General features: G+C 33.4%; 1 protein-coding gene across 2 annotated transcripts in view; it reads left to right on the top strand.

Annotated features, from left to right (window-relative positions):
• Positions 1 to 22,390, top strand: part of LOC136033895 (microtubule-associated protein RP/EB family member 1-like) — a 43,029-nt gene extending 20,639 nt beyond the window's left edge. Inside the window, exons 3-7 of one of the 2 annotated variants that reach the window (XM_065714883.1) lie at positions 195 to 301; positions 3,217 to 3,442; positions 10,446 to 10,564; positions 15,902 to 16,054; positions 20,532 to 22,390. In XM_065714883.1, coding sequence (XP_065570955.1) covers positions 195 to 301; positions 3,217 to 3,442; positions 10,446 to 10,564; positions 15,902 to 16,054; positions 20,532 to 20,585 — 659 coding nt within the window. In that variant the 3' untranslated portion in view covers positions 20,586 to 22,390. Of the gene's footprint in view, positions 1 to 194; positions 302 to 3,216; positions 3,515 to 10,445; positions 10,565 to 15,901; positions 16,055 to 20,531 lie in introns of both variants that reach the window. The other variant, XM_065714882.1, reaches the window with a different exon arrangement.
• The last annotated feature ends 1,002 nt before the right edge of the window (positions 22,391 to 23,392 follow it).

The following is a 23,392-nucleotide window of genomic DNA, read 5'->3' as shown; positions in this document are numbered from 1 at the left end:
CTGGATGGAAGCTAATCTTAAGTTTTAGGGGGACATGCTACCTTGAAGGATCACCATGTTTGTTATATCTTGAATGTGGTGATCTAAAAGGCTGTTTAATTTCTTTATTTTGTTTAGTTTCTTTGTCTAACTGTTTTAAATTTTTAGTTCTTTTATTGTTCTGATTTATATATTTACGTTTTTTTAAATTCTAGGGACTGTACCCATGAAGAGAGTAAAGGTTCGGACGAATTTGGAGCATGAATACATACAAAATTTTAAAATCCTACAAGGAGCTTTTAAGAAAATGAGTGTAGATAAAGTAAGATTTTTTTTTCAATAGGACCACAACTTGCTTAGAAGGGAAGGGTCGTGCAAAGTCTTTTTGACAAAAAAAACAAAAAACAACCTCATTCGTGTCTACGGACGTTAGCAGTCTTTTGACCTGAGGGGGCACAAGGTTGTGGAAATTTTTCCATCAGAGAAGGCAGCAGTGGCGTCAATTGGGGGACAGAGGACCTGTCTTCTCTAGATTCCCCCCAGATTTTTAAAAATACCTTTTTTGGTATTTCGATTGAAAATCCTGTTTTTTCGTATTCTCATAGAAAAAATTGTAAAAACGATAAACTTGCCCCTCCCCTCTCTTGAAAACCCATTTTGTCCCTCCCCAAATTTTCATGAATCAACACCACTGGAAGAGGAAAGTTTGAAAAATGGATCATTTTTGAAGCAACAGAAATATCTTTTTTTGGGTATTTCAAAATATTAGGCCTGCTGTATTTTGGGTTCCAAGGGGGGAGGGGGTTTTTGAGAGATTTTAGGCCTATATAACAAAAGAAGTGGTCAGCGGCTTCAGTTTGAGTGAGGGAGTGGGTACACGAGCCCCCTAGATTCCCACGCCCTACATTTTGAAAGATTCCCTTTATTTGGATTTTCATTGGAAAAATTTTCTTGTTGGTATTTCCATTGAAAAAAAAACAACTCCATTCCATAAATTTCGAAAAATAAATTGTTACCCCCTGCTCCCTCCCTCCCTCTCTCAATTTGTTTTAACCGATGCCACTATAAGTTGGACGAAAAATGTGTTTCAGTCACACTATCTAGATAGATAATGGCAGAGAAGTTAAGAGGTTTAGGATATGTCATACAGATGATCGATGATAGATTGCTAAAAATGCGCCTTTTGGTAACCCAGATGCATAGAAGTGCATCTGTTGGCAAAAAAGTTTTCTTTACAAATTTAATTTTTATTTGGCTTATCAAATAGTAGATGCTTTATTTCAGAGAAATGCTAATAATGCAAAATCATTATGAACCAATAGTTCTTTAGATATGACCTTTCAAAGCTCGAAGTTTAGTGTAATTTTTCAATGAGAAATCCGCAAACTTACCTTCATTTTTTACACCTTCTATAATTTTTCCTTGTGAATCATTTTCATCATTTGAAAGGTAACCTAATGAGGTGTTACACAGCCTACTTAATATTTACTGAACGTTTTGAAAACAAACTCTTTTAGACAAGAAAATTTGAAAAATTATAAGGATTGGTGTGAATGAAAAAAGTATATTTTTTTTAATTGTTTCCTTGAGCTTAGATCATGATGTCTACTAAATACCCATGTGAGGTTAAGCTACTTTGTAGTGACATATGGAATACTTGCGTATTTGATTGAAATAATTAGAAAAAGAAAGTTTTTGAGGATAATAAATTACAGGATTAGTCGAATTTTTTATATTCTTTTTTTTAAAGAGAGAGAGAGAAAAATTATTTAAAAAATACAAAAAAAGAAAAATTTACCAACAAGCCAAAGCAAAAAATTCATTTTTAATGTTTAATAGTAGCCTTTTTCCGAAAGGAAAAAACGGAAAAAAAAATTAAGTGGTCTTGGAAGGTTCATGGCTGCCTTGTTTTTGGCTATGTGGCTGAAGTGAGAATTCTTGTATTTCTCGGTAAAATATATGTTTTTGTTGGAAATACATTACGATATTTGTAATGACTGTATATTCGGATGAAAATCACATTTATGCATGACTAACTTATGGAAATTAAATGCTCGCATCCCAAAATGCTCTTATGAGAAAATTTGTCCACACTGTCAAACCAATTGAAAAGATGGACGCAGTTATTGACATAATGAACATACATCATTACAGTACATGTTATTTTACTAGAATCATCTCTTATCTTATCTCATACGGTACCCAAAAAGGTCCAAAGGCTCACGAGGAAAATGTTGGGATAATTACTTTGCTCGTTTGTCCTTCATTATTAGTATCTTGCTGGGTGTCTGAAAAAAGTTTTTTTTCAAAAATAAATAAAAAAAGTTAAAGTATGAAGTTAAATGTCAATCGTATTATTTGCTGTTTTGACACAAGCTATGAAAATTATCATATTTGTTTTTTGCTTGAATTTTTTAAGACACGATTTAATTTTTAATTTTTTAAGAAACGATTTTTGAAGATAAGGATGATAATTGTTAACCAAGCTAAAATATGCTGAAATTGGATTCAAAAACGGGCACAGATTAGCCAGGTTCAAAAAAGAAGTGATTCACTGCAATATTCGTAATCGTGGAACTTAAAAAGAAAAGCAAATCAGTTCTGATTATAACAGAGGCAAAACATAGATGTTTAAGAAAAGACTTGATTTAGGGAGTATGGGTGACACCATCAAATCGCAAATGAACTTACTGATGGCGTCCCAGAACCTTGGGACAAATGCATGTAGAACTTTCTGGGTGAAGGGGAGTTTGTAAAGATTCTTATACGGGGGGTGAGTTAACGTTTGACAAAATATTTCTTTTTTCCAGAAAGTGTTGTATTTGTTCGAATGTTAAAATAGTCATACGCTTTTGTGTATTATTGGTTTCTACTATGAGGGGAAATACCCCATTTCCCTTTTGTGACACCCATGATTAAGATAAATAGACACACAATTGTTGAAAGTTAGAAGAGTGGTCTCTGACATGGTACAAGCAATTTACCTTACAAGTTTGAACACATCAAATATTAAATAGATTTATTTAATAGAAAATAGATAAAAATCAGTGATGTCCCCTCAAGAAACATTTGCCCTTGTCAATATTAGGCTATTGACATATCCTGCTTTGCTAATTTTCTGAAACATTCTTTGTTTATTTTTATCCATGCTTTATTAATTTTCTCAAATTCTCAGAACGTCTAGAAAATGAAAGTATACAAACTAGCATATTCATTTTCCTTTAATATCATTTGCAGATTATACCAGTTGATAAGCTCATAAAAGGACGTTTTCAAGATAATTTTGAATTCCTTCAATGGTTTAAGAAGTTTTTCGATGCCAACTACGATGGATCTCCATACGATGCATTGGCAGCCAGGGAAGGAGAGCCACTTGGTGCAGGCGCTGTATCTGCGGGTGGACGGCATACACCAACTCAGAAAAAATTGCCCACTGCCACAAGGAACGTTGGAGCAGCGAGAGGTTTGAATTTAGAAAAACCAGCTGAAAAAATGCCTGATAAGGCTTTGCCACTGCCTCAAAAAAAGATTGCACGTATGCTTGCTTTTTGCCTGCTTTACCTTAGACCTCGTTTACCTTACTTGCCTTATCTTTGTCTTAGACTTGCTTTACCTTGGGCCTTTATTTCTACTTCTCTTGAATTATATACTGTGTTTATAGACAATGATTGCAAAGGTCCTACTAAAAAGAATAAGTGAGATCACCTTCCATAATCCCACGGTAAATAGTAGATTTTTTTTTCATTGGCATGTCCCAGACATACATTCGTAAACCAATCGTATTATTCAGAAAATAAAAAAGAACCCATACTTTTAAGATCTCTTTGAGAGATCTCAAAGAGATCTTATGTTTCTGTTTCTAAATAGAATATAAAAATATTTCTATTTTTGAACATTTCTATTTCTCTGTGGTCTCAGGTCTCACTAAATAGGCAAATCTTTTTTTTTTTTCATTACCAATGAATATCTAAAAACCTGTTTCTTTTCTGCTTCCCGCCAAATAGGAAAATCGACTTTCCTTATTTCCATCGAACCATCAAGGAACTTGCTTCTTTTCTGCTTCTCTTCCCACTTAACAGAAAAACCGACTTTTTTTTAGTGCCACTAAACTATCAAGGAACGTATTCTTTTATCCAAATAGGGAAAATAACTCTTTTATTCCCACTGAGCTATCAAGAAATTTGTTTCTTTTCTGCCTCTCATCCCACTAAATAATAAAAGTGACTCTTTTTATTGTTGTCAAAAGATTAAGAAACTCTGGAATTTCTCGGCTACGATAAAACACCAAACCTCGGTTTCTGGTTCTAGTCGTGGTTGTGAAACCCTTCAATTAGTGGAAATCCTCTAAGGTCAATCACTAGCGAAAGAAATCTATAATTCTGCTGATTCGTGTCCATCTAGGCAATGTTCTTGCCAAATGTGTCTGAAGGAACGCGAAGAAACCAAAATTACTAACGTTTTAGTTCTTTTGAATTAAACTTTTTTTTTTTGCGTATGAAGTTGGACTTCGGTAACCAAAAACGGGACTTCTTTATAATCATGCGTTTTCTGGCCACATAAAGAGTTGAATCACAATGCTTTTCTCCGCAAAAACAATCTTAAAAGATTTGCTCTATTAAAAGATCTTTTGATCCAAAGTTTTCATTCCAATTTTTTTCCTTTCTAGTAGGTATTTTTTCGAAGACGACACTGCCTTTCTATGACGAACAAATAAAATTTCAAATAGGGATAATTCCTTTTATTAGAAAGTAAAATAAATACAAAAAGTTTTCTATATTTCGATCACATAAACAGTGGCTGTTATCAGCAGATAAACTAAAGTGTTACAATTAAAACAAAAAATATTTTTACTGAAAAAAAAATAATTGCTTCCCTGTCACAAATAATCTTCCAGTTCATTTGCTGAGAGGGTTCATTCAAGTCTTGAATTGAATTATTCTCGTCGCAAAAAATAATGCCCACGCCCCTAAGAATATGTTTTTTTTTCTAAATGTGATTAACTTATTTCCAACTATTTAGAAAAAATATCTTTGTTTGCTCTTATGACAAGCCTTATATTAATGAACATATAAACTTAATTTGTGATAAAATGAAGCCTATAAACGCTAATAATCCAAGAGTTCAAAATCTTCTAGTAATAAACCTAAAAGAATGGAAAATGTGTAAGGAATATTTTTAGCAAAGATAGGATTTTATGAATTAGATTTATTGCTCTCCCCGTTCTTGCCTAGTCATAACCGCCATTAAAATCGAAAATAACATTTGTAAGATGAAAAAATCCGAAATTTGTGTTCATGATTTGTCTTCAGTGTGATGTTTTTTATAATTTAATTATTTAAAGTGACAAATACCCAAAGTTATTGAAAGTAGGGTTTATTAACACTACTAAGAAAAAGGCGGTAATGATGCTTTAAATAGTTTTCCTCTGACCACACTAACTTCCGTCCTTTGAAATATAAATTTGTAGTTTCTGGTGGATGGATTGAACAAATTATCCTTCAGATTGATCTCAGTCTGATTGATATGCTTCAGCACTAGGCTAACGCTGATTCTTGATGACTTAGAAAATACTTTTTAAATAATGAATGGAAATTAAATAATGATGAGATTGGTGCTTCATTTTTTCCCTACTGGGTTCAGTCTTTAAAATATATGAATATTTACTTGACTCCTTTGCCAGTTCTTCCAGAGACCCTCCAACGTACTCTTTTTGCCCTCTTCTTTTCCTCGTAATGGTTAATCAGTTGGCTAGGGACATTACTCACTGATAGAAATATATTGGCAAAGTGGCCGTGTTAGAGAGGTTTGCCAAAAAAAAATATCAGCATTCCGTCATAGATAATTTGAAGGAAATATCTACCGTTACTGCTGCAATTCATTTAAAATTTAACAGGAACAACTCTTGCAGTTCTTACAATTTTCAAGTGGGATTAATGTATTACTCATGGCACCAAGCAATTCGAAAACAGGTCTCCAGCTGATCAAGCTATTGTTTAAAATTTAATTATCCTCGCGTATTTTCATATCCTTTATATTCCCGTGTTAGAATGTACTTGCCCTTCTTTGCCCTGAACTTATAAATTAATATTGTTACCCTTAAAGAAAGGTGTTATGTCCTATGTGGAGGATTTGGTCTTAAAATGGTTGCAAACTGCCGTGCAGACATACTTTTCCTTTGCCCCTCTAATCTAGAATGAGTGCAAATTCCACTTACAGCCAAAGCCTCGTCTTAGCATTTGATAGGGAACATGATGCAAAATGGAACTTTGTTCCTTTGTACTTTGATACTCCTTGACACTGTGGCTCGTGTTCATTGTTTCTATTTCGTATTTTGTTTTTCCATACCCGTTGAAAGTATTCTTTTTAACTCGTGTTCAACTGTGCTTGCAGCAGGATTAAATTTCAGGGAATTTTGGGGAGGATCTTAAATTAAATCAGAACATACTATGTTGATTCAAGTTATCAATAGGGCGCAACGCCTATATCCCAGGAAAAGCAAAGAGTACTAAGCTGAAACTTTCAGTGCATTTTGAGAGGGATGCTGGAACAAACAGAAAGTAACATATACGTACAACTACTGCAACTTCTATTGCTACTTTTGATACTACTACTCAGGGTAAGGGTAGCTGGAGAAATTTTAGGAATTGGCGGGGGGGGGGTAATGAATTAAACTGAAACTTACCATGTGCATGCAGGTTATCAAAAGAGAGTATCAGCAGTATCTCAAGAACAACTTAGACTATATAGTTGATACTTTCAGGGCATGCTGAGTAGTAATACAACTAATACAAATGAACTATGTGCATACTGCTATTATATTAGTACTATGGTTATAACGACTAAACGTATTATTTTGGAATTTTCAAGGAAAGATGAAGGGGACATTGGGCACAAAACACTCTTTGTACGTGCACTTTATAAAAATTGTGCGGGTCCGCCTCACTTGGCATCTGAAATTCAGATATTTCGTGGAAATTTGTTTAACCGCAACTGAGTCTTTATAACTTTGTCTTTTATGACGTAGCTTTTAATTTATTGTACATGAGCTCTGCTCTTTCATGACATTTTGTTGTATTTATTGGCTTTTTATTTGAAAAGTGCAGCTTTGGTTGCTATGAAATCCGCTTTAATGAATAAATCAAACAGTTCGTGGTAACAAACTGTAGTAAAGAGTGACCCGGCTCAATAGTAACCGAAACTCTAACAACGGAATTTTGATATTAATATATACATCAAAAGAATCGAATTTTTATGCTAATTTTAAATATATAATTTTCACCAAGTCTAGTCTTAGCCATCAAAAGTTACGAGCCTGAGAAATTTGCCTTATTTTAGAAAATAGGGGGAAACACCCCTTAAAAGTCATCTTATGATGATTAAAAGTAATCTTAACGAAAATCACACCATCAGATTCAGCGTATCTGAGAGCCCTACTGTAGAAGTTTCAAGCTCATATCTACTAAATGTGGAATATCATATTTTTCGCCAGAAGACGGATCACGGATGCGTGTTTATTTGTTTTTTTGTTTTTGCTTCAGTGGGTGATTGTATCGATCCAGTGGTCCTAGAATGTCTCGAGAAGTCTTAGTGCCTTTTTTAAGTGACCAAAAAATTGGAGGTCACCTAGGTCCCCTCTCACGCTCATTTTTCCCAAAGTAACCAGATCAAAATTTTGAGATAGCCATTTTGTTCGGCATAGTCGAAAAATAAAATCCAAGATTTAGTGTAAAGAGCGAGGTATTGACAAGGGGCGAACCCCCTCATATATGTATAAAAATATACAAATATAGAAGTTTGCTACGCAAGTTAATTCGTTAGTTACGTGTATTTATTACTAATAAAAACGTCCGTAAAAGATTAAAAGCTCTTGTTGCATTTTTAATTAACCAAAAATTGGAGGGCAACTAGGCCTCCTCCCCCAGCCCTTATTTTTATCGTCCGATCAAAACTATGAGATAGCCATTTAACCAAAAAAAATTAGTACGCAAATTTCGTTTTAGTTGTTCATATGCGGTGAGCCAATATCAACACATAGGCTACATTAATTCAAAAACGTTCAAAAATTAAATTAAAAAAAAAAGGTTTTTCAACTGAAAAGTAAGGAGTGACATTAAAACTTAAAACGAACAGAAATTATTCCGTATATAAAAGGGGTTGTCCCCTCCTCGACGCCTTGCTCTTTACGGTAATTTTTTTTATTGTTTTAAGAGTTGTTAGAAAGAGTCAAACTTTAGCGTAAAGAGCGAGGCGTCGAGGAGGGGACAACCCCTTTTATATACGGAATAATTTCTGTTCGTTTTAATGTCGCCCCTTACTTTCAGTTGAAAAAACTTTTTTTATTTTATAATCTTTATTTTTAATCTTATTTAAAGGCTGGTTGTACAAAGTAATATACACCTGAGACAGGGGATGTTTACCGCCTTTATTGGTGTTATTCGCATGTGTTGTGAAATTGCATGCTCTGCTTTGCTTGGCTTATTGTTTGCACCTGCAGTAAATTAGTCTTGTGGTTATGCTAACCTCAGCATTAATTGTCACAAAGATTTGCTTGATTTATCTATACTTTGTTAATGATAATACTGTGTATGTTCAAATAAAAAGATTGATTTTCAAGTTTTGTCTATTGTAATTTTGGTTGCTTTTTTTAATGTTGATAAATTTGTTTCTAAAATGTATTGCCATGATCAGCCTTTTTGCATTAATAGTTTGCTTTTGACCAAAAGCTGTTTTTTGCTTGCTTGGAAGTATTTTGCTTAAAAAAAAAAGGCAAAGATTTTATGGCAAATTTTGCGTGGAAATTCATGTCACGTAAAATGTTGACTAAGTATTATATCAATCAATCAATCATTTTATTAATACTAAAACACAATTACAAACGCAAAAAGGTTTTGACCCAAGAAGCTTTGCTTGTTATGGGCTATACAATACAATAATAGAGCACTAAAAGAACCATAAATAATACCCTAAATTAGACAATACATATGAAATAAAGATGAAGGAGAATAAACGCTAGCAAACAGAAAAAAAAATGGTAGTAATAATAATAATAGAAATAAGTAGAAACCAGGAAAGAAGAACGACATTAGAACATCAGAAAAAAAAAAGAAATAAACAAGGACTTTAAAAGTTACGAAGATTACTGAAAACAATTTTAAAAGAATAGGAGAGAGATATATCAGTTGGGAAAGAAACCCAGAAAGGAGAAACCATAGAAAAAGAGAAAACAGGAAAAATAAAAACAAAGGAGAGAGAGAGAAATTACTAAACTGGAAAGACCCGACGAAAAACTGCCTTTGCAGAAAGAGTGTTCTTTCTAGAAAAACAAATTTCACCTTTTTTATTTGAAGGACCCTTTTACTATTTGCTTTTACCCAACATAGATCAAAAACATAAATAGTGAATAAAGCATGAAAAAAGAAGAAAAGGGGGGGGACATAAACCAAGAAAGAAATCTTAAAAAAAAACATTAATAAAACAAACGGAATTAACAGGAGTAATATGACAAGCACTGATACGCTGTTTCCAACAGCGTATTGTGTAGATCAGTTAGCTTCTGGACAATATTTGGCAGTTGATATTGTTCTATTACATTTAGTATGGATTCATTATAAGTGGCGAAAAACAATAACAATTGTTATAAACACTTTTTTTGTTCGGCATGACTCTTTATATTTAGGTAATTTATAAATTAGTATTCATTGAGATGCTTCAGTTCTAAAATATCAAATCTTTTTAAATGCAGTTTATCAATTTTGTTTCTTGTTTGTTTAAGTATAGTTGATTGGTTATATTTTAGCTTTCAAGCACTTAAGATAAATGAATGTTCATTTGGAGCCAGATTAAATACACCTCTGATTTACCAGGGTGTTTGCGTGCGAAACGAGGTCTGGATAACCACATGAGAACAGATGCTTTAGGGATAATATTTAATAAAACCTGAAACCAAAAACACAGACCAGTGTTTTTTGGCCTTGGTTGCCTTGACCTTTGTGTTCGGCAGAGTCTCTGGAAAGAGATCTATAATGAATAGTGAGGAAGCCACGCGAGCAAGCCACGCTGAGGTGAATCATCAACGGGATGCGATATTTATTTTGCAGGCTGACGAAAAAAATTCGCGACCGGGTCGGTGAGTGTAGCTGTGGAGATGTAATAATGCTTGGTTACAGAACAAATTTTTCAGTTGATGGGCCTTGCTGATGAACCTCTGCTGTACTTTGAAACAGGCCAAAGAGTCGAAGCTTTAGTTGGAGATCTTCTTTTGAGTCAGGGTGATTTATGAAAAAGGATTTTAAAGTCCAATAGCCAGGTTTTAAAAATTATAATATGCCTTTCATCAGTGATTAATTTTGGGGTTTCTTTTTTGTGTCCTTGGGGGAGAGTTCCTGTCTTTACAATATATAGTCACTATTTTGTATTGGCATGGTATAAAGCTTTTAGGGTATACTAAAAGCTAATATTTATTTCAGTCCCGTCCAGACCAGCTGCCAGCATTCGACCCAACCCTGCTAGTTCTAGAATCCCTCCTAATGGAGCAGTCAAGAGTAGTCCTGTAAGTGATCATAGAGTTGACGAATTAACAACGCAGGTAAGTTTGAGTCTGCTCTAGCCTTTCTCACTTTTTTCCATATTTCTGTGGGTCTCTCTGCTTGTGGGTTTTAATCCATCGTAATTTAGAGCCAATATATCCTATTAAAAAAAATTATATCCTATAAAGACTAAAATCCATTTATTTTAGGTATAAAGACCGTAAAACGGAAGGATTTATTAGAAAAACATATGAATAACATAAAGATATTTTACTATCTCCCCTAAAAAGCGACTTGGTCCGTGGGAGGAGGGTTTGAAGAAAAAGAAAGACGGAGAGAAAAGGGAAAAAACTTTGCCACCGACACCCCCAATATCACCACAATGACCAATAAAAATATAAAAACGAACAAAACTTTCTCCGCCTCCGGAAACTCTGTAACATCAAAATTCCTCATAAAAATGTATGAATAAATCAAAATTCATATTCTAAAAATAACATTTTCTTAATGGTTTTCTTAAATAAATGTAGATCATCTATTGTTTTGACATCACTTTTTAACTTCCCATTTTTGAGTGCCTCTATAGTATGGGTGGCTGAATCTGTTGCTATCCATCATAGGAACGTAAGAAAATCGCGATTGATAATTGAATTTGTAATCATAAAATTTTTTAATTTTGTTTGAAAAATTATAATAGTAAAAATATAGAAAGAAACATATCTTTTTTACCTCTAGGAACTAAAACGCAAAAATTCCCCGAAAAACATATAAATAAAAATTCATATTCTACAAAAAAAACATTTCCCTTATAGTTTCCCTAAATAAATATTGAAAATTAAAAATTTTATTAAACAAAATTATAATAATAAAAATATACAAAGAAACATATCTTTTACTCTTTTAACGTCAAAATTCCCCGAAAAATATATAAATGAAAAAAAACTTATATCCTACAAAAAAATTCCTTTATAGTTTCCCTAACTAAATATGGGTCATTCTTAGTCTTAATATTACTTTATAAAATATTCCATTTTTCGAATGCCTCTACATAAAACAGAAGAATACGAATGGGAAGTAATAGCTCTAGGTACAGGAAAGTCAGTACTACCCATTATATTATTGGTATGAATAGTCGACCCAACACACGATAAACTACAGTGTATAAAATTCACGAAGGCTCACAGCGCCGGCAAAATTTTTAAGCTTGGGTGAATTCCCCGAAAAACCTGATGTGGAGAAACCCCTGCAGAAGTCTTTAGAGGGTAGTTCACTGTTATATGTTTGACAAGAAGTGAAACTGTTTCATAGTCGGTTTTACTGTTGGTTTATTTTTTCTATTAAAGTATTTAAACAAATTGGCAACTCGTCAATAAATACCAAAAATAAAATAGGATCAAGGACTAATCCTTGAGAAACGCCTTTTTCCCCTTTCAATTTCAGATATTTCTAGTGAAACGCATTTGTGTAATATAATGATAAAGTGGAATCGGAATGCTTAAAAAAATAAACATTGGCTATCGAGCATTGCTATTCACTACAAAGTTATTATAGCAGCCCCCCATATATAATAATAGAAAAAATGAAACAAGTAAAAATACTGTTACATAACGGTGTTTAACTAGCTTTTACATCTTAATTAGTCAAAAATGGTCTTTAGCAAGTTTGCAATTAAATTTCATAATCCAAATACACAGTTGATGTCACTGTTGCCAGGTATCAGCTCCGAAACTGGTCATCAAATTTGGTCGTGTTCAAACACTGAAAAAACACTTACAGAATTTGTTTTCTGATATGTTACAAAATATTGCTGCAAACTGTTTCTGGATCGCTAGCTGTTTTATTTCTTCTTTTTATTACATTGAGAATTGGGCACTTACCCTATTACGTAACGATTTTTTTTTATTACACTGAGAATTAGGCACTTGTGTATCCTGTTACATAATATTCTTTGGAAAGAAACCCATAACTATTTTGTAGGATTTTTGTAAACATGCAAATATGGTATATTATAATGCTTAAATAACAATAACATATTATAGGCCATAAGTCAGTTGGAAAGTTGATCTTAATAAACCGCTTACCGTCAAATGCCATGGTTATTATTGCATCTTAAATTGTTATGATTGATGACCCACTGAAAATGCTCCAAATTATCAAAAGCCACTACTAATAATCCTACTAACAAATCGTCGTAAGATCAAGCTGGTTGAGACCAACAAAGCTGCGCACCTTCCTCCTCCGTCCCATTCTGTTCCAAGCTTCATTTTTTGCTCCTTTCCATGAAGTTCTAATCTTCTTTAAATCCTTTCTTTGGATGTCGTCTTTTTCTTTACCCCAGATAGATGGCCAATAGCCCTATTTCTTGCAACTTTTCATCCTTTATCCCTAAAGTGTGTCTTAATCATTTTTTCTTTATTTCTTTTCTTATTTCAAACTTTTCTTTCATTATAGCACTAGAAATTGATATCGAATTTTCTATACGACTTATCCTTTGATAAACAGTCATTCAAGTGTGTAGCTTCTATCTTCTTACGCTTTTGAATTACCCTTACTTCAGAGCCATACTTGGCTTACATTTTAGTACTTGCCAAAAGTGCCCATGTCTATCTTAGAAACCATTTAAATTACCAACACAGCCAGGGACGTACGGAAGAAGGGGACCTTGAACCTCTTTTCTCCCGGAGTCCTAGTTTTTTGTAGACTTCTGAGCACTTCTTGATCAAGTTATAAAATAAAATTTGTCCCACGCCCCTTCCTGAAAAAAATGCTGCTTATGCTCCTGAACACAAGGTGTCTTATTTAGAAAAAAAAATCAACTTTGGCTCATCTGTCTTTCATGTTTCTAAGATTCTGGAAATATTATAAAACTTTCGTATTCAGAAGCGTATAATAGAATTACGGTCATCAAATTAGGAAAATATTTGCGCTGTTGCTCTCAAGCTTGATAAGGAAGCTCTTAAACACATTTCAGCCACTGAAATCAAAAGCACAGCAAGAGCGTGAATTCACGAAAACTTGGGGGGTTGAGATTTTTTTTTTTTTCTTCTTCTTCTTATAACGGAGATTCAAACAAGGTATTTATCAAAATCCAAGGGAGTAAGATTTTTCGACTGTCTCAATGGAAATACTAAAATCTCCATGTCCTCCCAAATGACGCCCCCTTACTCATAGTATGAACAAAGGAATTATAGTCTGAAGTTTCAAGAAATTATAGTCTGAAGTTCTTAATCTTGAACACCTAACCTGTTCTTACCTAGTTCTTTGCTTTCAGTTGAAAAACTTGTTTGTTATCGTTCATTTTAAATATCCAGTTAGTCGTGTCTTAAATATAACGGATAGCGATGCCACTTCCATTAATCTGTATTTAATTTTGCATCTAAAAATATTTTATTAGTTAATAATTAGATTTGTTTTGTGGAAAATATAAAATGGCTAATTTTGTGACCATTAACTTAAAAGGTTATTGCAGAAAACTATGAGGAAATTGAAATTTTGTTTGTGAATTCAAAGTTTATGCAAAATTTTAGCTATAATTTAGTATTTTAGTTTTGATTTATTTATTATTTGTCTAATATTTATCCAAGAGCATATAAAGAACCATTGTCATTAAATAATCTGAAAGTCATTAAAGAGATGAAAATGATCGTAAATAAATAAATAAATAATGAAATGTTACAGACAAGTTTTTAACTGAAGTTAAACATATTTCGGCCACCCAAATCATAATGGGAACAAGACCCAATTTTTTAGCAATTGAAAGTGTGATGTTGAGTATTGAAGAGTGATGGAGAATGGATTTGTTTTTGTTATTCTTTTTTATGTTTTTATTTATCAACTATTATTTTTAATTCAGTTATTTATTTATTTATCTATTTTTCATGTATATGTAGGTTATGTTTTATTTATTTTTGGTTTATTTATAATAGTTTTTATTAAATAGTTGAGGTTTGAGTAAATAATCGAGTTATTAGGTAAGTAGTTATGTGGACTTTCGCGCAACCGCAAACCCTCAAAGGTTTTCTCCACCGCGAAAATATTGTTAAATTTATTTATTTGTTTGTGAATTTGCAATAATAAACTTATATGAATTTATATAAACTTAATTGTTGTCTGAAGTTACTAAGCCTTAGGACTTGAGAACCATTTATAAAAATACAAATTTATTTCAACCATATGAAAGGTAGTGTTGCAAATTTGATTTTGAAACTCAATTGACACTGGTCACCTAGTCACGTTGTAATGATTGTGGCACTAGTCACCGTGTCTATGATAATTCAAACGGCTTTGTTGCCCAACATGAATAGTTGCGGAGACCAGAAAAACAAAAAGAAATTTTGTCGTAAATAGGGGAAAGGTTGGATTCGGTATGGAGGGGGAGGGAGAAGTGATGGAAATTGTGTAACTTTCTGGTATGCAATGATTTATCTCTGGGAAAGAGTGGAGACTAGAGGGGCTTTATTTTAACCAGGAGATTGTTGGAAAATAGAAAAGAAACGAAAATGAAATAGAATAGACAATATACTTAAACAAAATAGAAAACTTGTGTTTCTATTTAAACAAAAGAGGAATAGAAAATATGACAAGGACAATAAGATTAAAAAGAAATTGAAAGAAGCAGTAGAAACGAAAATGTGACAAGAGCGATAAAAACTTGTTAGTCTTCCAGTCTGTGTAAAAAAGATCTTTTTTCTAAATATTCGACATATGCGCAAACAATTTTGATGTTGAAACATCCTTTTTTCAACTATTTTTGTGACTGTGAAAAAGGAATGAAAAGGATTCTAAAAAAAATACTTTCAAAACCACACGAGATAATAAAGATCAATCGATAAACCTTTCTTCGTTGAAGAGCTATAGAGAATTCTATGCTACAAAAAAATGTCACACAGCGCCTTTTGAATTATCATACCTGACTGGATCTGTATATTTGGAATTGTTTGGGGGAGGTGCTAAGCTCACCAAAACCCGAATTAACAGAGTATTAGTGAATATCTTGTATTTTAAAAATTTATTATGAATATATGATTAAAGTCATAATTGGTAAAATATGAGTAACCTACTATGGGATTACAAGTGGTGAAAATATTAAAATTATCAGATATCAAAAACTACGCTGCACGGATACAATGCAGGTCCATCTTAAAACTATTCAGCTACGGACGTCATGTAAAAAAAATTCTGTTTGGAAACGAGAACTTTAAAGAACAAAATACCGCATGACGTGTAATTAAATACCGCATAATTTGAGGCTCTTATAGCTTATAGCAAAGCCTATGGTTCTAAATGATTTTTAAAATGTTCACGCTTCTAGCTGGAATAGTTCAACTGTTTATTCTGTCTCAACACCTGACAAGCTGTTTTTATGTGGGTTGTTGTAATTATAAGATTATTTGCAGTTAGTTGAGATGAAGCTGACTGTCGAAGGGATGGAGAAAGAGCGTGACTTCTACTTCAACAAATTACGTGATATTGAAGTGATTTGCCAAGAGCCGGAATACGCCGAAAATACATTGACGACAAAAATTCTAGACATCCTTTATGCAACTGAAGTAAGTCCTTTTTTTTGCTTATTCACCTTCTGGCTAAAGAGCTTATCGGACGCCAGGCATATAAAAAGAAACATGGCCTATACACGGAACATATCCAGGGGAGGGGGAGGTTCCTAAGTCTGGATCTGCTCCCCCATCGAAATAATTCTGTGACACGTAAAATTGGTTACAAATTGCAGGTAAAAAGACTTCCTCCTAAGAAACTAAAAAATATTTCTCTGGCTCATAAATGGGTCTTAAAATTCCGGTAAAAAACCTTTCACCACCTTCCCCCCCCCCTTTCGAAAAAATCCTGAATACGGTCCAGGACTGTCTTCTCGTAGGGATTGGAAAAAATACCCCCCCCCCCCAAAAAAAAAAAAGAAGTTAAAAATAATAAATAAATAAAAAAAATAAGTCGCGAGGGACACACTTCGTAATGTTTGTCATTCCGCAATGTTAAGAATAGAGTACTAGTGACTCACAAGAATCAAGTTGCTCAATAACGATAGTTTTAAGTACGTATAAGCCAAAAGCCCAGCAAAAGAAACCGTTTTTGATTTTCTTTATTTTTGTGTTTGCTGTTAATGTAAAACATTTAAAAATATGGCTAAGTTAATGGGATTTGGGCAAATATGGCTCACCCATAGATAAAAGAATTATAGATATACCATAAAAGAATTATGGAAAGTGGGCATATTTAAGTAAAATATACCTACAACGTAGTTTTCCACTGAGCTTAAGCTAATTGTCTCTGAATACAGAGAGCTAAGCCAGTCTTTCTCAGATCTTACATGTCAAAATTCTTCAGTGTGTTCTGGATAATTAACAAGTACCAAAATATTATCAAGTTAATGAGGTTCGGACAAACACTGCTTATCCTCTGGAGGGAAAAAATGATGACCCCTCTTTAAGCTTTATATCACGTAGACCTGTATGTATAATATGCTTTTTAGTCTTAATAAAACAATAACATCTTAGCATTTAATAATATTTGCTTTTAATAAGTGATGTTCGTAAAAACCTTCTTATCTTTTCTGATTTGTTAATTGACTCTCTTTGTTGTTTTTCGCTAGCATTTGGCAGACGTGGCCAAAGTCACGTATCCACCTCCCTTCCATACTTAATTTATTAATATCGCATCTTATCAGTGTGAATATTATCTCTAATTAAACCGTTTCTTTTTTTAGTTGATTGTCTTGTTAGCCTTGTAATACGAATACTTACATATATTTAATATGGTATTTGAAATGTAGGAAAAAATCAATATTGGGTGAAAATTTAGAAGAGCAACACAGACGAACAGGCGCAAGAGGAATTGTTCAATGGTTACACTTGTCGACGCGATTTTTTTTTTTTTTTTTTTTTTTTTTTTTTTTTACTGAAAAATCTTAGCAGTGAATCTAGTGTTGTTTTCTATTCTGAATTCAGATATGTAGTCAAAATTTTCCCATAAGACATATATTGAAAAAATAAGTCCAGAACGCATAAGCCTTTTGATGACATAGCTTCAAAGTGTGATTAAACAAAACGTATATTTAGCCTTTTTTAGACAACCACAAACCAAATTGACGCATGAGACGGAAGCAGGGATCCAAAACGAAATATGATTCTTTAAATTGATTAGCCTAAGTGGAAAGTAATTCAACCATGTATGTCTTAAAAAAAAGGGAATTCAATTTTCATGAAAAGACATTCAATTTTTCCATATGCAGTTAGATACTTTTATGTTTAGCTGGCGCAGAGTTCAAAAATAAGGAACGTGCGTAAAACAAATTGGCTAAAAATTAGCGAAAAAATTTATTATTATAGAGTTCAAGAAGTCTAACTATTCTTATTGCTGAAGCAAAGGACAAACAACGCCATGAATTTAAGATGTGCATTAGTATGAATATTATTATTATTGTTCAAGATTAAAAGCTTTACATTATAATTATAGGTATACTAGTAATTATTAGTTGATTGACTTTTCTACAAAGCGTCTCAAAGACCAGTTAGGCTGTTCTATTCTGTTATATTTATCCCTTTAGTTGACTATTGACATATCAATAAAATCCTTATTTTCTTCTGATTTAAAAATGTCACTTTTATTACTTAGCTTTTACATTTCCTGCTAACCTATACTTGTTGAATAGCCTGACATTACTGATTGATCACCCTGTTGATCCTTGTATTGATCTACGATCAACCGCGGATATACTGGGTGTTACAAATAGGGCTGAGGATGTGCGGGGTCGGCGTCGGAGTAAATTTTTGCTGGAGTAACAGAAATCATGTAAGACCCTTTGGAATCGGAGTTATGGAAACACATAAAGGCTGGGGTCAAACCAAATACTCTTATATACTAGTAAAAAGTGGTAATAACAAATAAAATTAAAATTGTAGGCTAATTATAGTAAATAGGCTGTTTTTAAAAATAAATAATGTATTTAAGGAGAAATTTTTTAATTGAATATCTGCTGTAACTTAGCAGGAATGTTGGAGTCTTAGTTCTTACTTCTTTAGAGAAAATGTTAGGAGTCAGAGCAATTATAATTAAAGTTTCAGGAGTCGGATTCAAAGTTGGAGTTGGTGATAATGTGGACTGACTCTGTAGCAGTGGTTATAAATATTTGGTTAGGCTTGTTTTACGCAACGAAAAAGTCTTAATAGCTGTACAACAATCAGAAGAATAATCGTAGAAATCCTGGTTTCCAGGTATGGATAGGAACCAAATGGAACTAAGAGACAAAAAAGCTTTTACTTTGATGTCATTGGTACTATATAAAAATTGGCCAGAAGTACCGGTACTCCGAGAAAATTTAAAAATGTAGGTCTTTGGTTGGCTTTTCTTGCATTTCAGACATTAAATTCTTGCATTAAAGACAAATGGTACCACACGCAACTTTTGATAGTGCACTATGGACGGTTATCGGTTCCTGATTTGCCTGATCAAACCTGAAAGCTGCTATTTTCCCTAATTTTTTTTCTTCTTTTTTTAGATTATGAAGTTTTAGAGTAGCACCAAATTCTCGTCAGTTTTTCTGTGAAAGCCACTTTCCAAAATATGGTTTTAGTGTTTACTTTTACCTTTAATAGGAACCTTTTTCTCAAATATAGCGATTTTCTTCAAGCTGTATTTAAGAAATTTCTTTATAATGTCTTGAAAAGGAGCCATAAAACTTGACTGTGCATGTTCATTCATCTTTGAAAATGCTACATGCAACTGAAGTTAGAACAGTTTTGCTCCTAGAGCCATCGGATTATTTATCCGATTTAGCTGGATCTTCATCGTTCCAGCTGTGATAGTATGATGCTATTTACTACCAACATACACCAAAAAGATAAATAGTGAAATAAAACATGACAAAAAAGCCGAAAGGGTCATAAAGAAAAAAAAAACACTAACACTTGAGCCTACTGGGTAAGCCAATCGGTTTTTCAGTAAGATTTGGCGTCAAGATATATATATATTTATTTTTTTTTTTTTTTTGATGCAAAAGAGGAAGAAATTTACTGCAACGAAAATAGGAATATTGAATACAAATGAAAAAATTCACCCCCCCCCCCCTTCTGATTAGTGCCACTGATTGGCGAATTTTTCCTCGAGAATTGATTTACATCCTAGAGCAATACTCATATTTATTTAACTTAGGAGCCTATCTTTTCTGTGATCCGTGATTTTTCCATTGCTAATCAGATTGAACTGTATCTGCATTGCATTGGACATGGAATTCAGGGAGAGATGTCTGGAAATTGTATTTGAAAATGGTTACAGGCTATTTTTCAAAAAGCACCGTGTATATTTCAAGAAACACTCTAGAAGCAATCTCTGATTGAAGTTGTCAAAACAGTAAATAAAGACAGAAATTGAAAAACTTTGAGGACGGTGTCTTCTACAAGAATTTCTTTAATTTGTTGTAAGAACTACAGCGTCATCAATTAGTTTATAGTTTGCTTCTAGGCCTTGCAATTGGAAAGACTACCTGCTGTATGGGCGGTTAGCCAGCACAATCGGCAATCATTTTTCACCAACAAAATTGCTTCATTGAATGATTTATAGTCAAATACCTATTAATTATTTTCCGAAAATGTGGTGATGACCCTCAAAAGAGCCTAGAATTATTCTCCAAAAACGTGGTGATGAACCTCAAAAGAGTCTAGAATCAGGACGTTTACGTCACATACCATGCTCTTCAGGCAGAGTCTCAAACCTCTTTGCAGCTAACTTGAACCAACCACACAATTATGATTTCACGACAAATCAGAGTCACAAGAATTACTTATCAGACTAGTACTACCTTCTATGAATGTAATAATATACATCCTTGCTCTACTCTTGGCATGATTACTGAATGTAATGTCCATGAGAGACCAAGATAGTATCCTTCTAATCTTTAACCTCTTTGGTTGAGGTTTAAAGGGCGAGGATAAGTGACCTTGTCACGCTGAAACGCACTGTTTATGTTCTTATGTTGTGTTTTAATATGTGTACTTCAAATGTTTTCCTCTCTTTCAGGATGGATTTGCAGCGCCAGAAGAGCAAGACGTCCCGCCTCCAGATGAATATTGAATTTGTTAGGCTAGGAAGAGTTTACTTAAAATTGACACTGATCTACTAAATTTCGTGCTTGCTAATAAGAAAATTTTACTTGCCCTGATTTATCCTTAATCCAATCTTTTTTATGAGCAAAATCTGCTTTGTTTTAATTCAGCTTCGGGAATCAAGTATTTTCTCTTCTAGTATAAATGATTTACGTTTTAATGACAATTCAATTCTAATTCCTGTGTTTTTTTTTCTGTTGTGGCAAAGTAACATTATTAATGAAAAAAAATTACTTTTTTAATTTAGGATCAATTTCACCAAAATTTCGGCTTGGCGAAGGTTCAGTAAAAAAAAAGACATGTTGATAGGGTAAAATACCACGAAGCTATTTTTCTCTCACATCATATGCGTTAATTTTGGGTCACTTTTGGGATCTGACAGTGCAGTGGCACAGCATTTTCAGCAAGAAATTAAGTAAAATAATTTTTAATATGCATGCAAAAAGTGCCTTGTGCTCACGTAACACTTGTTGTTTATCTGTACATTACCCATTATCTGTGTTCAAACATATAAGTCGGTATCAAGAATACTTGGCCTGCCCTGCCACCCTGGCGGTATTATTTTCCTGGGTGCAGGCCCCTCCTCGATATCCTAAATTTCTCCGAAATAAACTATTTTTATTTAGTCCCCCATCCCTTGACATTTTTCATTAGAGGACCCTCTTGGCATCTATACGGCTCATTTAATATTGTAAAAGATAGTTTATTGATGAAAGATTGCAGTTTTAGATTGCACTTTACAAGCAGAAATCAAGCACGGACTTTTTTTTTCAACTGTTCAGTCAGTTTAAACGTCCGCCAATTTGAATGTTCAGTTTTACTATTGTTTTCTTTGAATCGGATAAGGTGTTTTTCCTGGCTTAGCTTATGCAGTATTGACTCAGCATGCAATTGTTTGCATGTGATATGTTGTGTGTACACAACTTTAGAGTCGTACCCAAAACCAAGGAGTGTTATAAAAAATTAATAATAATAATAAGTTTTTATTTTTACACGAGAGAAAAAGTTGTCTGTTAAGCTTTTTTGGAGTAGCCTTCTTTTTGTTAATTTTGTTTATTGCCTTGGAGTATTTTTTTAATCTTGAAAATCACGGTGTATAGCTTGAATAGTGTGGCTTCATTTTGGTATGTAGTACATGAAATTTGTCAGCAGTTTTCTAGCTAGTCGTTTATTGGTACTGAAATATTTCTATCACTGTCATGCTCCCCCGCTCTGTACTAAGTAATATACCCGTGAAATACATCCAGGAAATGATCATCCAGTAGAGAATTTAGAACCTTAAATAACTAGGTCATTAGGAGTCTATATATATATATTTTTTTTCTTGAATTATTAGTAACTGTTTCAGTTGCGATAAGTAAGGGTTAATAACAATAAATGATTAATAACAGTTAATAAACGTAAATCTAGTTTTTGCCTATGTCAGTTCTAAAAGCATCCATTAGAGAATTTTAGGGGCACAATGCCATTATTTTTGGAAGATATGTCAAATACACTTATGGTTTTGGGTACAACATGTGCTTTTAATAAACGTTTTGTCTTTTTAAATTAAAAGTATTATTTTGTCCCTCCATTGCTTCGTTTCAGATTTAACTTGTTGATTAGTGACGAAACTGTGAGTGGGATTTTGCCTGTTACCTAAAAATGAATAAACTTTGTGTTTTGTTTGGCTAAGTTTAATGTAATGTGCATAACTAAAGCTGTATTTCCAATTTTTCTTTGTTTGTCTTTGCTAAGTTTATAAATACATTCAAGCATTGTCTAATATTTAAAGCTTGGTTTAGTTTCTCCTTTTAGCTTAAATGTATCTAGGCTAGATGTTGCTCATTCAGTTAGGTTGACATTGGTCTACATTAATGGTTTCCAGCTGACTGCCAAACCACTGCTTGTGCAACGAACTCCCGCAGCACAAAGTCACTCAAGTTTGACATTAAATATTTGTCAACATTCTTTTATCCCTTTAACTAATACTACTAACAACTCACTGCAGAACCAAACCGCCTGAGGCTAAATCAGGTGCGTGCATTCCACCACATAGTCGAAGCTTCAATCTTTACCTCTTCCCATGAAGTTCCGATGTCCTGTAAATGCTTTCTCGTGGCCTCTCCCCATCCTATTTAGAGACAACCTCCTTTTCGCTTGGCCGAAAAACACAATTCTTGGTAATCTGTTTTCCTTCATTCATAAAACATGGTCTGACCATCTTATCCTTTCTTTATTATAGTTTTAGAAAGTGGGATTGAACCATATTTTTCGTACAGCTCATTGTTCTATATATGGTCAGTCAGACGAGCACCTACAACCATTGCAACTCTCGAAACCTTCAAAATTCATTCATTTCTCTGATATTTCTATGCAGGACACTCAAAGAACCTGTATAATCCGAATCTATGTAAGTTTTACCTCTCCATTTGATTCCATGTTCTCCCATAGTCTGCCATATTCCTTAGGACAAAATCCACGAAAATAATTCGTAGAAACGAGGATATGATATAACTTTGCTTAAATCCCGATTCACGCCGAACTAATGACACCCTCAATTCGTCTTCGTAACACTAACCTAGCTATTTATTAAATTTCACCCCCCCCCCCCCCTCCATACTAAAATTTTTATTTTTTTTTAAAATCACCTTATTCACACATAGGAAATTTAAAAGGCCATTAACTTAATACAAAATTCAGGAAAGTGTCCCCTCCCTTACGGGGAGATGCCTTATGATTAAAACAAGAGGATTAATGCCCTTCATAGTGTATGAGGCCTTTATCAGTTCTTTG

Source organism: Artemia franciscana, chromosome 12 (assembly GCF_032884065.1).
Source record: "Artemia franciscana chromosome 12, ASM3288406v1, whole genome shotgun sequence".
In the NCBI taxonomy this organism is placed as follows: domain Eukaryota; kingdom Metazoa; phylum Arthropoda; class Branchiopoda; order Anostraca; family Artemiidae; genus Artemia; species Artemia franciscana.
Note: the sequence above shows the minus strand (reverse complement) of the source record. Positions and strands in the feature narration are given on the sequence as shown.